Below are 17,140 nucleotides of genomic sequence, written 5' to 3' on the forward strand. Positions count from 1 at the left end.
AGCATTTACACAATATAAAAAGAATTTAAAGTATGATAATTATAAAAATGAGAGAACACGTGTTTTTATCGTAAAACAGACGAATTCTATCTTCCGATACCCTTTTAGTTGAAAAGACCTTTTGATTGTTGATAGATGTGACATGACGACAATATTCTGTCAATTTAGTATGCTTAATAAATTAATAATATGAGTAGTGAAAATTTCTCATTCGCCATTTCACGTTTTCAGTGGTGGTTTATAACTTTATTCCCCCTTAGAATAACAGAAGTCTTCAAGCGGTAACTGTCGCCGCTGGCCAGCGGGGCCCCCTTTGGAAGCGGGGCCCAATATAATTCTCACTTACTTTCTCCGCCCAATGAGCATATCCTCCTTACCCCTCCAATTACCGTCGACTACAGAAGAAAGTAGAGATAGGAAAACCGAAGCTCAAAAACCCAGCTCCTACGCAAAGGCTACAATCAACCTCGAAACAAAAACTAAAACCTTAAAAAAACCTACTTCCTTCCGTTTCTAACTTTTTCTATACTCTCATCCCTCTACCCACCCCAACTACAACCTCTCCACCTTACCTGTAGTAGTTGTAGTAGTCAGTGCGCTGCCGGCCTCTCTAATCTCTACTGATTAAGAGTGAAATGAAGTCAAACAGTCGACGTCTCCTCGTTAACCTATCTCCTGGTCTTCCAGCGCCACTTAGTATCTAACAAGTTACAAGGGGCAATATTGAAACCATTTGATACGATACTGTTTTCTTCCAACTCGTTTAGAGCTAATTTTTTCTAGTTACAACTTTCCTGAAAAACTTTATCAATTTTTTCATTATAATGCTATTTGGGTCTTCACATTTCGACAACTGCCAGAAGAGAAGTACTTGAAATGCGAGTCGTCGTCAAATTGTAGCGGGGAATTTTTCGTGTAAGTCGAATCAGACGATTTTTGGGTTACCAAGTGGCCAACAAGTTGCCATTAGACTTTTGCAGGAAAGGGAGTAACTCCTAATGTAAGGATATTCACTATATTTGTCTTTGCTCGTAAGTACTACTCGTAATAACATTATTTCGTATGTTTAGCTTGATTTGCCATAGTTTCGAATATTTCTTCCATAGTAACAGTTATGTTTAGTACTTCCCAGTTCATCTCTACTTTCGTTATCTTTATCATGATCATCTTCTGGTTTGTATTTGCTTAATTTATTTAGCTGCGATATAAAGGAAAGCTACATTCGTAGGTTCCTGTCAATTTCAAGTTTCACCTTAATTTTGAATTCACGTATAACAGTAGCTTGGGCATCCTACAAGTTACGAGTATTTCAGGAGTTAATGTATCTGAGGGCAGGCTATGTTTTTGTCATCCTCTGTAGACATTTGGGCTTCAATTTGTTCCCATGACCTCGGGGCACATTCCCGTCCCAAAACTAGAGATCTCTGCCAATTTTGTCCACTCATTTGCCTGAACACTTGACTTGTGAGTGTGACTCAGTACATTCAGGTGGTGCTCTGGTTTTGGCTTTGAAATTTATTTTTACAGTTGATTACAGTTACAGTTGAAGTTTACTGGAAGAGGCCTTATGTGGCCTGTGACTCCAGTGTGGCAGCCTGATTTCTAGTATGGTGTTGGTGCTGGCCGCGTGCATTGTTAATTTGTGCTCTATAGTTATATATTTGCTCTTGTTCCTCCCAGAATTTGTCTAGCCTTGCCTCAAAACTTTTGACTGTGTCTGCATTCACCACCCATTCTGGCAGCTCATTCCAATTATTAATGACTCTATTGTTAAAGGAGTACTTTCTCAGGTCCAACAGTGCTCTTGGCTTAAATATTTTCCAACTATTTCCCCTTGTACTGGACCCCTCTCTAAATTCAAAGAGACCCTCAGTGCAGTCTCTATCATATACACCAGTGATGATTTTGTAGGTCTCAATTTGATCCCCCCAGGATCTCCTGTACGCCAAGGTGGGCAGGTTCAACTTCCTCAGTCTCTCTTCATAAGATAACTCCTTGAGGGATGGCATTAATTTAGTTGCTCTCCGCTGTACATTCCCCACAGCCTCCAAATTCTTCACCAGATGGGAACACCATACCGGGTTGGCGTACTCCAAGTGCGGCCTTACAAGAGCCGTGTACAGAGGCTTGAGAATGTTTGGTTCTAAATTTTGGAAGGTCCTTCTGATTAGCCCTACTATCATATTGGCTTTATTGATCTTTTCTGCCAAGTGGCTGGAGAAATTTAGTTTATCATCTATGATCACCCCTATGTCTTTTACATTTCTTGTCTTACTGATGTTGCCGTACAAACTATAACCCTTCTCTTCCATTGTGGTCCTCCCTATCCTCATATACTTGCTCTTCTCTGGATGAAAACTTAGGAGCCACCTCTCTGTCCATTCTTTGAGTTCATCCAGGTCCCACTGTAACCTATCACAGTCTTCAGTGCTTTGTATTGTCCTGTATATCTTAGTGTCATCTGCATATAGATACACTTTACTTCCATTCACTGCTGCTTCTGGTAGGTCATTGATGAATATTACAAAGAGCGTGGAGTCAAGAACAGAGCCCTGCGGGACTCCGCTTGTTACTTCCTTTCATCTAGAAGCCTCTCCATTTATCAACACCCTCTGTTTTCTCCCTGTTAGAAAGTTCTGGATCCATCTTAATATTTTACCTTCTACCCTGTAGCTTGATATTATTTCCATCAGATGTTTATGTGGTACTCGGTCAAAGGCTTTCATAAAGTCCAACTATACCACATCCACAGCCAACCCTTCATCCCTTGCCTCAGTCCAGTCATCCAGTACCTTCATTAACTGTAGTGTAGTTGATCTCCCAGAAATGAAGCCAAACTGTTTCTCACTAAATAACTTATTCTCCTTCATATGTCTAATTATCTCCTCCCGCAACATTGACTCCATAACCTTGCATAGGACACTTGTTAGGCTGACAGGTCATATGCCACCGTTTCCCAATACTGGGGTCACCAAACGTTTTTCCTGGGGTTGCCAAGATATCTTGTATGCTATATATATATATATATATTTTTTTTTAATTATATGAATTCAATACAATAACAATTATGTTGACTGTCTTTTATAACCTCACACTATGCTTCTTACACACATATTCATTATACTTGTCCCCTACTTTTTACAGTCAACAACTAGTCATATACATTAACACATACTGTATACAAAGAGATTAGTGGGGTCGCGATCGTATCACGTGGATCATATTGGGGTCGCCTGAAAAAAAAAAGGTTGGAAAACACTGTCATATGCAATACATTATAGTTGTGATGTGTACACATACATATTTATTGTTTATATTTTTTACTGATTTCCAGTAAGGCTTGTGCAATGTTTCCATTTAACTCCACACCAAACTCTGCAAACTCAGTGTGGAAAAGTTGGAGTGTATCCAGTATCAGAACAGGAAGATCATATAAATCAAGTAGACCCTCAACAGGTAAGGAAGAAGGATTTTTTTTTTTTTTTTTTTTTAATATTCATATATATAAACAATTTTATATCTATTCACTTACCACTCATGTTATTGTTTTATTAGTTTTATAAGGTACCAGTATATGAATAAACAGGGACAAATGGCAAGAAACTTGCATGTTGTGCTCCTATAATAAGGATGTTGGACAGGATATCTTTAAATCCTATGTGCTCTCATAGTTAGTCACCAAATCCAAACTTCAGCATAACATGCTCACAGTCCTTTACTACCCAATCCAAATAGGTTACACACTGAGCAACCAAGGCGAGATTACAGCTCCACATCCACCTCAGACCATTCAATTTCCTCATTTGTGACCCTCAGACATGCCTCACTACTTACCTAAGTAGTAAGTGAATTGATAACTATTGATTATTTCAAATCAACATTAAAAGGAAATAAAAGAGTTTCACAAGAGGGTTGGGTACATTCTCAGAGTAGGTGGTGAAAGATTTGCAGAGAAACTAAACCATTGAGTATATGTAAATTCATTCATTGAGTATATGTAAATTCATTCCTTACAAAAGGAATTAAACCAGTATAGTACTTTAATGCAAGAAAATGGAAATAGATTGTACCCATTCAACTATAGACCAATATAACAGACTATTGATAAAGATGATTTTGCTTCAGTGGCATAGTGGATGGACTTTATATTGGCTAATGACAAACATGTTTATTCACCTTAATTTTTTTTTTTAATATGTAAGAAAAAATGTATGGTTACTGATATTGTTGATGGCATTTTAATTTTCTTTCTTTTATTCATTGTACTTATATTTAGAAAGTGGCTCTTATATGCAAAATTGTAAGCTTATTCTAACTTTTTTCACATTCACAGACTTGGGACTTGCCTTTGGAAAAAAAAATTATTCAAAAGAACACAAAAAAGAACTCGCACAGTCTCATGACAAAAGGACACCTATGGTCCAAGCTCAGGGGCTAAGGGGGCTGTGCACTCCATCCAGGTCACATAGCAGTGCCACCCCATTCGGAAGAAAGAAAAGTCAAAACATTCAGAAGAGCAGAACAGGTTCCACTTCAAGTAATACTCTGGCTTCTGTAAGAAAAACTTTAGGATGGACACCACACAGAGATGGAGTGGAAAACATGCTGCCTTCCACCATCATAGGTGGGAACTTGTCTTGGGGTCATTCATATATCTCTTATTTATTCAAATTATGTTTTATGAGTATTGAGTGAATCATTGGAAAATTCTAGACATAACAGTACCATTGGGAAAGGGGAATGTCTGTTGAGGAAGGAAGGGAGAAGACAGAAGATAGGGGTAAGTGGAGAATGGTTGTGTATGGATGATGCTGTGATACACGGAAGGGAGTGGGTGGGGGAGGGAATATGTGTGAATGATATTTTGACACAGCCCAAAGGGATTTCTCCTCGTCTTCTCTTTTTCTGCGTGGGAAAATGGAGACAGGGGGTCACCGATTAAATGAAGCAGCCTTGCTGTGTCTTGCTACTTTGTGATTGACCCAGGGCAGTGGGTGAGATGCAGGAGCCAAGATAAGAGGGAGGGGGTGAATGGGAGTGGAGTATGTGGTGATGGAATGGGTGGGAGTGGATTTTAGGACTTTGTTTTTGGCTACCTCCCTTGTAAGGGGGAAAAAGCCATTGGTATATGCATGTATGTTGTTTGAAGAAGGAATATTTAAGACTGAGAGCTACACATGATCAAAGAAACGTGCTTACCACCGTTTAAGAGAATCCCTACTTTTTAGCAAATTTTCTTTAAACTAGAGAATTTTTTTTCTGGGTTTATGTTCACTAAATAGAACTTTTTGTAATTGGGAATTATGTTATATCAAGTACATAGTATAATGAGTTAATACATGAGATTATGTATTTACAGAAATTGGAAAGGATTATCCTTTGCATGTAACAGTGAGATACATATGTGTGAAAAGTAATGTAGTTTAAATATTGTCAGCTGTGTCAGAGGGTAGAGGGCAAGCTCGAGGAGAAATTGGCATGGCGGCCATAGATCTTCACCGTCCTATGTTGGTACTATCACAGTACTCAGATATGTACACATATTCAACAACACTTGCAAGACTTATGCTGTTGAATCCAATGGAGGTAAGATTTATGTACAGAAATCTATCTATATACCAAGGAGCTCTTCCCTCTAATAAGGGAAATAGCCAAGTCAAAGACACACACCCATTCTACTCATACCCACCACCCTTGTTTCCCTTTTATCTTAGATCCTTGTGGATGAAGGGTCATCCCTGTCTCCTGTCCACTGCCTGGGTTAGAGGCAGTACAGCAAGATGGGTAGAAATCCCTTCAGGCTGCATCAAAATATCATCCATACACAACCATAACCACTTGCCCCTCTCCTTATCTTTTGCAACAGACATTCCCCTCTTGTTCAAACTATTCAGTCAGAGCCATGTGGCAGGAGACAGGGATGGTACCCTTCATCCACTAGGTGCTGAGATTGGAGGGGTGTTATTAAATGAGGCTTAACTATGTATGAATTGGGTGTGTGATTTGATTCAGTTACCCTCTCTGTGAGGGGGAAGTGTCTTTGGTATACAGTATGTATTATGCATACTATATCTGGATTACATACATACATATACCAAAGGCCTTTTCCCCTGTATAAAGAAGGTAGCCAAAAAAACAAAGGCATAAAATCCACTCCCACCCATTCCATCCTTAACATACTCCACTCCCCTCCTCCCTCTTCCCTCCCTCTTATCTTGGCACCCCCTGGATGACAGGGTATCCCTGCATCTCGCCCACTGCCCTGGGTCAGAAGCAGTGTTGCAAGACACAGCACATGCACAGCAAGGCCACTTTATTAAATCGGCATTAATATCAGGTAAATCACTATTAGAAAATTCACAGAAGTAAATTCAGTGTTGTATCATGTATATATATATTACTAAGTTATGTGAATGATAATTTTTATTTAATTTCAGTTAATAACAGCAAGGACTGTTATAGGAAATGAAGCAACAGGATTAGTTCGTGCTATTAAGGAAGCACTGCCAGAAGTGGTTCTAACTGCTGTGCAAAGGCAATACTTCAATGACCAGAGAGGAATGGCTGTCATCAAGCACCTTGCTGCCCCACATTGTGCATATATTGAACAACAGGTTGCCTCTAAGTAAGTAGTGACACTACATGATAAGCACTTCTATACTAAATCAAGTACATACCTACGTATACCAAAGACTTTTTTCCCCCTTGTAAGGGAGGTAAAAAAAAAAAAAGGAAATAAAATAAAATAAAATAAAACACTCCCACCCATACCATCCCTAGCAAACTCCACTCCCTTCCACCCTTTTCCCTCCCTCTTATCTTGGCACCTCCTGGATGAAGGGTCATCCCTGCATCTCACCCACTGCCCTGAGTCAGAAGCAGTGTCAAAAGACACACCACATCCATAGCAAGGCCACTTCATTAAATCGGTGACCCCCTCTCTGTCCCTTCATGAAGAAAATGAGAAGATGGGGAGAAATCCCTTTGGGCTGCGTCAATTTATTTCTCCCACATACTCCCTCACCCCCCATCCCCCACCCACTCCACCTCATGTATCACAGCATCATCCATACACAACCATTCTCCATTCACCCCTAGCTTTTGTCCTCTCCTGTCCTTCCTCAACCGACATTCCCCTCTTTCCCAATACCCCTTGTACCCCATCCATCCATCTCCTCCTAGGTCACTCCCTCATGTTCACTACTTACACTAAACCAAGAACATACATACATATACCAAGGCTTCCTCCCCTTTACAAGGGAGGTAGCCAAAAAGAAAAAGGCACAAAATCACTCCCACCCATTCCATCCCTAAATACACTTCACTCCCCTCCACCCTCCCTCTTATCTTAGCACCTCCTGGATGACAGGTCATCCCTGCACCTTGTCCACTGCCCTGGGTCAGAAGCAGTGTTGCAAGACACAGCACATCCACAGCAAGGCCGCTTCATTAAATCGGCGACCCCCCCTCTCCGTCCCCCCATATATAAAAGGAGAAGATGGGGAGAAATCCCCTTGGGCTGCATCTAATTTTGCTCACACATACTACCTCACCCCCCCCATCCCCCCACCCATTCCACCACATGCATCACAACATCATCCATATACAACCATTCTCCATTCACCCCAGTCTTCTGTCCTCTCCCATCCTTCCTCAACAGACATTCCCCTCTTCCCCAAAGCCCTCTTCACCCCATCCATCCACCTCATCCTAGGATGTCCTCTCATGTTCACTCCCTCCACATCTGCCTTCCATACCTCTTTTACTAGTCTTTCTTCACTCATTCTTTCCATGTGTCCAAACCATCCTAATACTCTTTCATCAACCCTATCTCCCAACTCCCTTTCCACCCCTGTTCTCCTCCTCACCTCCTCATTTCTCACTCTATCTAGCCTAGTAACCCCAATCATACTTCTCAGACACCTCATCACAAACACATTCAAACTCCTTCTCTCTTCCTCTCTTATGTTCCATGTTTCTGCCCCATACAGTGCTGTTGGCACAATCACTCCTAAACCAAGTACCTTCAGAAAATAAAATACTTCTAAGATACACAGGAATCATGTTAACCCACTTACAGTCAGTTTACCACACTCTACTAAAATAGCATCAACACAGAACCAGCCAGGAAATAGACACAACATATCCCAGATACATAACACAGAAAATTCAACAGTTGTCTTGAATTGCCCAACATTCACAGGTTATAGAGGGCAATAACAAGTCTTCATTTGAGTTCTGCAGATGAGGTATTGGCCTTTTGGGGATGTTCCTCCAGGTGGAGGTAGGGTTCTTTTAAGCTGCTCTGGATGGTGGACTGGTGGATGGTTCCTCTCCGGGGGCTGTTGTTCCTTTGGGGTCCATTCGAAAGCATAGCTCCTCAGTAGAATCCTCCAGAGATTGGCTCAGCAGAGAAGTCACTCCCAAGACAAGCAAGAATTGCATTAAAATACCTGAATTTGGGTCACCACCCCACACTGAAGCAATGTTGGCACTTCATCCTTCCCTATAACAAACACTAAATGTATTATTTACATACATATACCGAAGACTTTTTCCCCCTTACATGGGGGGTTAGCCAAAAAGAAAAAGGCACAGAAATAACTCCCACCCACTCCATTTCCTATATACTCCATTCCCCTCCACCCTCCTCCCTCCCTCTTATCTTGGCACCTCCTGGATGACGGGTCATCCCTGCATCCTGTCCACTGCCCTGGGTCAGAAGCAGTGTCACAAGACAAAGCACATCCACAGCAAGGCCGCTTCATAAATTCGGCGACCCCCCCTCCGGCCCCTCATGCTGAAAAGGAGAAGACGAGGAGAAATCCCTTCGGGCTGCATCAAATTTTTTCTCATACATACTTCCTCACCCCCCATCTCCCACCCACTCCTCCTCATGCATCACAGCATCATTCATACACAACCCTTCTTCATTCACCCTTATCTTCTGTCCTCTCCCATCCTTCCTCCACAGACATTCCTCTCTTTTGTAATGCCCCTTTCACCCCCATCCATCCATCTCATCCTAGGACGCCCCCTTATATTCACTCCTTCTACCTCTGCCTTCCACACTTCTTTTACTACCGTATTTTCCGGCGTATAGTGCGCGACTTTTTTACGTTGGAAGGGCCTAAAAATGGGGGGTGCGCATTATCTACGGCCTACGATAAAAATTCTGCGGCTGTGTGTAATTTTTTTTCACAACAACGTGACGATGTTGGCCGTCACAAAGTCAGGACGGCACACTTCTCCGTGACGTTCCGTGAGAACAAGAAGAACAGCCATGGTGACATGAAAGAATACGCCAGCATGGGCTACCGTATATAAATATTTGGTATTGGTAGGTATCTATCGAATCTTATTTTTCATGTTTAGATAGGCCTAAACACCATGAAACATGATCAATATTCATGATATTTGCCCATGTTCACAGCATCCTAGTTTGAATTTTTATGTTGGCTTTGTTGCTTCACTTTAGGTATGGTATAAATTCCGTTGCGGCCGTTCATAAACTCGTGTCAAACACCTGACTACAACACTCTCTTTCGGGAGTTATATTAACTAAACATCACCTCGATGAGAGACTGTCCTATTTCACCACTGTCATTGCAGGTTCAAAGCTAAAACGAAACGGTCTGTAGTTTGTTTCAGTATTAAATAAAAAATGGTAAAGACGAATTATTTCCTCAAGATATAAAATGAGTCATATACCGGTACATGTAGTTCCGACTCGATTCTCTCGCTAGATGGCGATCGGGCATGCGTGTTATACGTTGGTGCGTGCTATCTGTGTACTGGGATAACGAAGTGCATGGGTGCGCATTATAACCCGATGCGCATTTTAAGCCGGAAAATACGGTACTAATCTTTCTTCACTCATTCTTTCCATGTGTCCAAACCATCCTAATACTCTTTCATCAACCCTATTTCCCAGCTCCCTTTCCACCCCTGTTCTCCTCCTCACCTCCTCATTTCTCACTCTATCTAGCCTAGTAACCCCTATCATACTTCTCAGACACCTCATCTCAAACACATTCAAACTCCTTCTCTCATCCTCTCTTTTGTTCCATGTTTCTGCCCTGTACATTGCTGTTCGCGCAATCACTCCTTCATATAACCTCCTCTTAGCATCCATTCCCAGATGTCTATTTCTCATTACACTTTTTAATCCACCAAGGCATTTACTCGCTTCTCTCAATCTATATTCTACCTCCACCCCCACTCCTCCCTTTCCTGTCACATTCGCACCCAAGTATCTGAAACTATCCACTTCCTCCAGTTTCTCACCCTTAATGCTCACTTCCAGCCTACTGTCACTCTCTCCCCTTGTACATCTCATCACCTTACTTTTGCCCACATTTATCTTCAGCTTCCTTCTTTCACACACCTTCTCAAACTCTGTCACTAACTTCCTCAATCCCTCCTCCGATCCTGCTACAAGCACAGTGTCGTCAGCAAACAACAACTGGCCCACCTTCCCACTTTTCTCCATTTTCTTTAACCACCTCCAACCCCTGACTCACTACCCTTGCATTCACCTCTCGCACCACCCCATCCATGTAAAGGTTGAACAGCCAGGGTGACATAACACATCCTTGACGAAGTCCCACCTTTACCTCAAACCATTCACTCTCTCCAATTCTAATCCTAACACAAGCTCTACTACTCTCATAAAAGCTCTTGACTGCTCTTAACAGCTTTCCTCCTATCCCGTATATCTGCATAACCTCCCACAGTGCCTTCTTGTCTACCCTGTCATAAGCCTTTTCCAGATCCATAAAACCAAAAAAACATCCTTACCTTTTCCTATAGCTTTCTCACATATCTGTCTTACCACATAAATCTGATCTACACAACCCCTACCTGTCCTAAACCCACACTGTTCCTCACCAATTACTCCCTCTTTTCCTCTCCTAATCCTCTCAATCAAGACCCTCCCATAAGCTTTCCCAACTACACTCAACAAGCTGATCCCTCTGAAACTACTACACTCACACATGTCCCCCTTTCCCTTGTAAAGTGTAACTATACAGGCACTCCTCCAGTCCTCCAGCACTCTACCCTCTCTTAAACAAACATCAAATAACCTCACATGCCAGTCCACCATAACTGTACCTCCTTTCTTCAGACATTCTGCATGGCATCCATCCAACCCAGGTGCCTTACCTGCTCTCATCATCTTAACAGCTGCTTTCACTTCATCCTTCCCTATTTCTCCTCCATTTTCCTCACCCATCACTCATTTTCTTAGCACTACCCACTGCAACTACCTTTCCCTCCCTATCCTTCACATTTAGCAACTCCCTAAACTACTCTGCCCACCTTCCTCTCACTGCCTTCTCTTCCATTATCATCTCTCCATCTGCACCTTTTACCTTTTCTTCTCTACTTGATTTGCCTCATCTTCCTCTTTTAATTTCCTTCCAAAATTATTACTTTCAAAATTTTCTGTCATACTCTTTCCCCATTTCACATTTCCTCTCCTCTGCTTCCTTTATCTTATGCTTAACTTCCCTTCTCTTTACTTTGTACCTCTCATATGATTCCCTCGTCCTAATTTGCAGCCAATCTATGAATGCCTGCTTCTTCTCTTCCACACCCTTCTTTGCTTCCTCATTCCACCACTCACTACCCTTCCTTCTATTTCCTCCCACCATCTTTGCACACCTTATGACTCCCTACTTGAACCATGTTATTGTGACAAAGTAGCATGCAGTTGATACTTTAGGGTCTATATGGGGTGCCCCTATGGACCAGAGCCACACATCATTTTGTCTGTAATAGAGGAAAACTCTGTTCATAGAGAAATGATGACACTTTTATACTACAACTGTCCCTCCGTTATGCTGTCCCCCAACCCCTTGTTACTGTCCTGTACTATTTCTCTGAATATTCATTTCCTTTTTTTTTTTTTTTTTTTTTTTTTTTTTTTTTGCCTACCCTCTGGTGGGGGAAGAGAATGCTACCACCAAGTCTTTCCACTTGAGTCGTAAAAGGTGATAAAAAAAACGGGACGGGGAATGGGATTAGGAGTCCTGCTACCTGTAGCCCCAAAAGGGGACATTCCTAAAAAAAGTAAAGGCATGTATTATTTACCTTGTTATATTTTACGGGAAGGGGAGCTATGCTTGTGGTGACCCATTTTGTATCTTGCAGTGTCTAGTTTGCTCTTAAATTCATTCTATTTGCACACATTATTGTTTCATCCAATTTGTTCCAGACATCCACCATTCTGTGTGGAAAACTTTTTTTTCCAGGTCTCTTCTCTTGCTGTCCTTTTTGAGTTTCTTTTCATGTCCCATTGTATTTCTCTTATCCCAGTTTTAGTAAGTCCTCTCTATCAAGGACTTCCATGCCTTTCATGATTCTGTAGATGGTCAGAAGGTCACCTCTTTCTCTTCTTTGTTCTAGAGTTGGTAAATTCACTTTTGACAACCTCTCCTCATATGACAGGTATGAAAGTGTTGGGACCATCTTCGTAGTTGCTCTCTGGATTCTTTCAATATTCTCTATATTCTTTTTGGTACTGGGTGACCATAGTGTCTTAGCATATTTCAGTCTAGGCCTTATTAGTGTGACTAGTATTTTTTCTACCATTTCTTCATCCAAATAGGTAAAAGCCACCTTTATTGATCTTAGCAAATTGTAGTATTCTCCAACAATTTTGTTTATCTGTTTATCAGGGGACATTTCATTTGTGATGATTATTCCCAGGTTTTTTCATATCCCACATTCTTTATTTTCTTTGTTCTGATTTTATATTGTCCTGATATTCTTTTTTTTACTTTTTCCAAGTGCCATTATGCTACATTTCTTGATGTTGAGGTCTACTCACTTCTGACTCCATTTCCAAACCTTGTTCAGGTCTCTCTGCAGTGATTCACAATCTGTTTCAGTATTTGCTTTCTTCAGCAATTTAGCGTCATCTGCAAAGACATTCATGTAACATTCCACATCTTCATCCATGTCATGCACATAAATAGCGAACATTATTTGAGCTAATACACAACCTGTGGAACTCCAATAATCACCTCTTCCCAAGCTGAACTCTTTTTCTCAGAACACTACCCTCATTATCCTTCCATGCAAAAAATCCTCCATCCAGTTTAGTAGTTTTAAGTCTAGGAAAGCTCAATCAGCCCATCCATTCCTTTTTTGTATTATATCTATTAGTCTTGAGTACATACATATACAAAATGTTTTTTCCCCCTTACAAGGGAAGTAGCCAAAAAACATAAAAACCACTCCCAACCATTCCAACCACAACATACTCCACTCCCATCCAAACCCTTCCCTCCCTCTTTTCTTGGCACCTCCTGGATGATGGGTCATCCCTGCATCTTGCCCACTGCTCTGGGTCAGAAGCAGTGTTGCAAGACACACCACATCCACAGCAAGGCTGCTTCATTAAATCAGCGACCCCCCTATCCATCCCCTCATGCAGAAAAGGAGAAAACAGGAAGAAATCCCTTTGGGATGTATCAGTTTATTTTTCACACATACTCCCTCACCCCCCCATCCCCCACCCACTCCCCCTAATGCATTACAGTATCATCCATACACAATCATTCTCCATTCACCCCTATCTTCCATCCTCTCCTGTCCTTCCTCAACAGACATTCCCCTCTTTCCCAATGCCCCTTTTACCCCATCCATCCATCTCCTCCTAGGTCGCCCCCTCATGTTCACTCCTTCCACCTCTGCCTTCCACACCTCTTTTACTAGTCTTTCTTCACTCATTTTTTCCATGTGTCCGTACCATCCCAATACTCTTTGATCAGCCCTGTCTCCCAATTCTCTTGACTCCCCCGTTCTCCTCCTCACCTCCTCATTTCTCACTCTATCCAGCCTAGTAACCCCTATCATACTTCTCAGGCACCTCATCTCAAATACATTCAGACTCCTGTCCTCCTGTTTTATGTTCCATGTTTCTACCCCATACAGTGCTGTCAGCACAATCACTCCTTCATACAATCTCCTCATAGCATCCATTTCCAAATATGTATTTCTCATTACACTTTTTAATCCCCCAAGGCATTTACTCGCTTCTCTCAACCTACATTCTACCTCCACCTCCACTCCTCCCTTTCCCGCCAGATTAAATTTGTGGCACATGATCTTCCCTGTCTGAATCCAAATTGTCTTGGGTTTGTTATATTCTTTTCTTCCAGATGTTTTATCCATCTATTCTTAATAACCTTTTTACAAATTATGGCTACAGTGTTTGTAAGGGAAACCTTTCTTTAATTTGTTGGATCTTCTTTGTTTCTTCCTTTATATGTTGGAACAATATTGGCATTTTTCCAGTCATTTGCTATTTATCCTTCTTTGAGTGAGCAACTTATTATGTTATATATTTTGGCTATTAAGTCTCCTTTACATTCTTTTAGTATCCAGTTTGCTATTCTGTCTGGGCCGTGTGATTTCCTGATATCAAGGTTCGTTAAGGGGGTACGCGACACCTGGAGGGGTGAATTTGGTCAAGATATGGCATTTTTCAAAACTGTGTTCAAAATGTTCGTATACCACTTAGAAATAAATCCCGACAAATAATTTTCCAGCCGCGCGCAATTTAAAGGTCCTGGGTGAGGTTTAAAGGGACAGATTTAAAGGCGCAACCCACACTAGAGGGAGGCGTGCCACTTAGGACCTTCAGGCGCAGCGAATAACGTTGAAATTTGATTGAATTTACACTCGCCCAGTGTATCAACGGCCAATACAATTGTGGAGGGGAAGGGAGGAAGGTGGAGGGAGAATATTTCGCCAACTTTGTGCGAAACTAAGCGTTAGTTCCCGGCTAGCTCTGAAAAGGGAAGTACGCATGTCTCATGAGCTCTCATTGCAATCTATTACTTTAGCTAGTACATATTACTCTTTAGTACAGTCATCATGGGTAGCAAAAAGAACAAAAGAACATCACAATGACAAAAAACAGCAGTTAAAGATGGCAAGCAGTCAAAGACGACTAAAGATCTCACCACCTCTCACTCCACCACCGCCCTCACCTGCACCTCTGTGACGGTGACAGAGGTAAAGGACAACATTAGATTAAACAATTCAAAGAGGAAGATTAAATCCAAAGAAGAAAGCAAGAGGAAAAAGATCAAGGCTATACAGGAAGAAGAAAGAAGAAGGGACATCATATGATGCTGGAGGGGGTGCCCTACCAACATAGATTGGCGAGGGGAATCTGATGAGGAAAGAGAAGGCGCCCACTACTGGAAAATAAACCTCTTTCCAATGATTTAGATACCCTGAAGACCCCCAGCAGAGAGGTTTCATATGAAGAAACCGCCAAAGGTGCAAAAAAGCAAATTATATGATGTTATCGTCTGTGCGTCGTCACTACTGTGACATACTTATACTTTAGTTTTTCAGTATTCAAAGTACTTATAATTAAAATATGTTGATAATTTTTACTGTACTTACTTATTATATAATAAGAATTAAGCCATGAAAAAATCAGTCAAATTGGTGAAACTATAAGCAAGTTACAGATATATTCATATTTCAAGTTGCCATATCTCCGTTCGATATTTTTCTACTTTTTTTTAATCATAAAAAATCTAATATACATCAGATTTAGATGAAACTTACAGGGAATATTACTTTTAGTAACTGCTAGGGCCGATCGTTCGAATATTTTGAATAGGATGAAAGAGTTTGGAGTAATAATGGAAACGAGCAAAAAAAATTGTATTTTTCACGATTTTTGCCAGACATTAAAATTGAAATGCCTGTATGCAAAAGTATAAAGGAAATTGTTCAATTACTCAATGACCGGCCCTAGGTGTGCCTACTGACTAATCATAGCCAAAATATAAAACAAATTGGTCCACGTATTATGGTGCTGTGCACTTTTAAATGTCGCTACTGGTATACGTACATGTGTACATGTGTACATACATCATTCTGCTTCACCTAAAATGTAGGCAATATGGATACCTATTTACCTGAGAAGTTTCAGCTCATTACTCTAAATATTTTAGAAAATGACCTCCAGGTGTCGCGTACCCCCTTAATTGATCCAATATTACTTTTTGTGTTATTTTTATTTCCCCCATGGGGTGGGATCACACTTTGTTCCTTTCTTCTCGGTGGTGTACTTTTTCTCTAGTGAAAACCAACTTGAAGTGATTGTTCATGACTTCAGCCATTTATATATCCTCTGGTTATATTTCCATGATGTAGTTTCACCATCTGTTTATTTTTAAGTTTACCATTCACACATCTATAGAATAGCATAGGTTGATCCTTACATTTTTCTATGATATATTTTTCATAGTTTCTTTTTTCCTCTCTGTGCACTTTTACATATTTCTGTGGTTGATATATATTTGCCACTTGCCACTTTCCAGCATACTGGAAAGTGGCACTATCCTACACCTATTTGCTCCAAGCAGATGTATATAATCTCTTCACAGAGTGATTTATGGGCTGAATCAGTGGCTTTGGCCAGTTTCTTAAAGGTATGTCTCCTGCATGAGAGGAACTGGTAGTATTTCATTACTGATAACTACTTCTGTGCACACCAACAACACAACATGTACTCTATAAGGGATTTGAGGGAAAACCCTCTTCTAGCCATGGCATTCCTCAGGGAGATGGGACTGTTCAGCCAGTCAGTTTAGGGAATGAAGACAACAAGAACAACAACAACCAGCCTCAGCTTTTAGGCCCTGATAAGGAAGAGCTTTGCCTAGCTGCACTACTTTTGACCCAAGTAGATGGTGGGGGACAGAGACAATTCTTCATCCCTAAGGTCCTGATATGTGAGGGATGTTTGAATGTTTTGTTTATGATATAGATGTTTGTTCCCTCACAGCACCTGTTACACTCAAAGCAAGATGTCAGAGCATACTTTTGAATATGATTTTTCCCCATCATTATCATATACACTTTTTTCATATGCCTTTTGAATATATGATAATCTCAGTTTTAGACATGAATTGCTTTTGTCATTGTATCTTCTTATTTTTGATAGGTATTACTGTTTGGCAGCTGCAGCAGCTTTAATGAAATACATTGAATATGCCCATCATGTCAAGTATGCTGCTGGTTCTCTCCATATTGACTTGCAAACTTTGGAGAATTCAGTGATCATTGGTAGGCTTCCCATTTTCAAACCTGTCCCATGCAC

The 17,140-nt window shown here is 41.0% G+C and overlaps 1 protein-coding gene across 3 annotated transcripts in view; it reads left to right on the plus strand.

The window, feature by feature from the left end:
• Positions 1-377: 377 nt before the first annotated feature.
• The window catches only part of LOC143025322 (mutS protein homolog 4-like), a 55,114-nt gene continuing 38,351 nt past the window's right edge, over positions 378-17,140 (plus strand). Inside the window, exons 1-6 of one of the 3 annotated variants that reach the window (XM_076184799.1) lie at positions 378-1,031; positions 3,335-3,456; positions 4,334-4,624; positions 5,438-5,586; positions 6,438-6,625; positions 16,985-17,106. In XM_076184799.1, coding sequence (XP_076040914.1) covers positions 3,348-3,456; positions 4,334-4,624; positions 5,438-5,586; positions 6,438-6,625; positions 16,985-17,106 — 859 coding nt within the window. In that variant the 5' untranslated portion in view covers positions 378-1,031; positions 3,335-3,347. Of the gene's footprint in view, positions 1,032-3,334; positions 3,457-4,333; positions 4,625-5,437; positions 5,587-6,437; positions 6,626-16,984; positions 17,107-17,140 lie in introns of those variants that run through there. The other 2 variants (XM_076184801.1, XM_076184802.1) reach the window with 2 other exon arrangements.

This window comes from Oratosquilla oratoria, chromosome 5 (genome assembly GCF_046742065.1).
Source record: "Oratosquilla oratoria isolate Oo_2021 chromosome 5, ASM4674206v1, whole genome shotgun sequence".
NCBI classification, from domain to species: Eukaryota; Metazoa; Arthropoda; class Malacostraca; order Stomatopoda; family Squillidae; genus Oratosquilla; species Oratosquilla oratoria.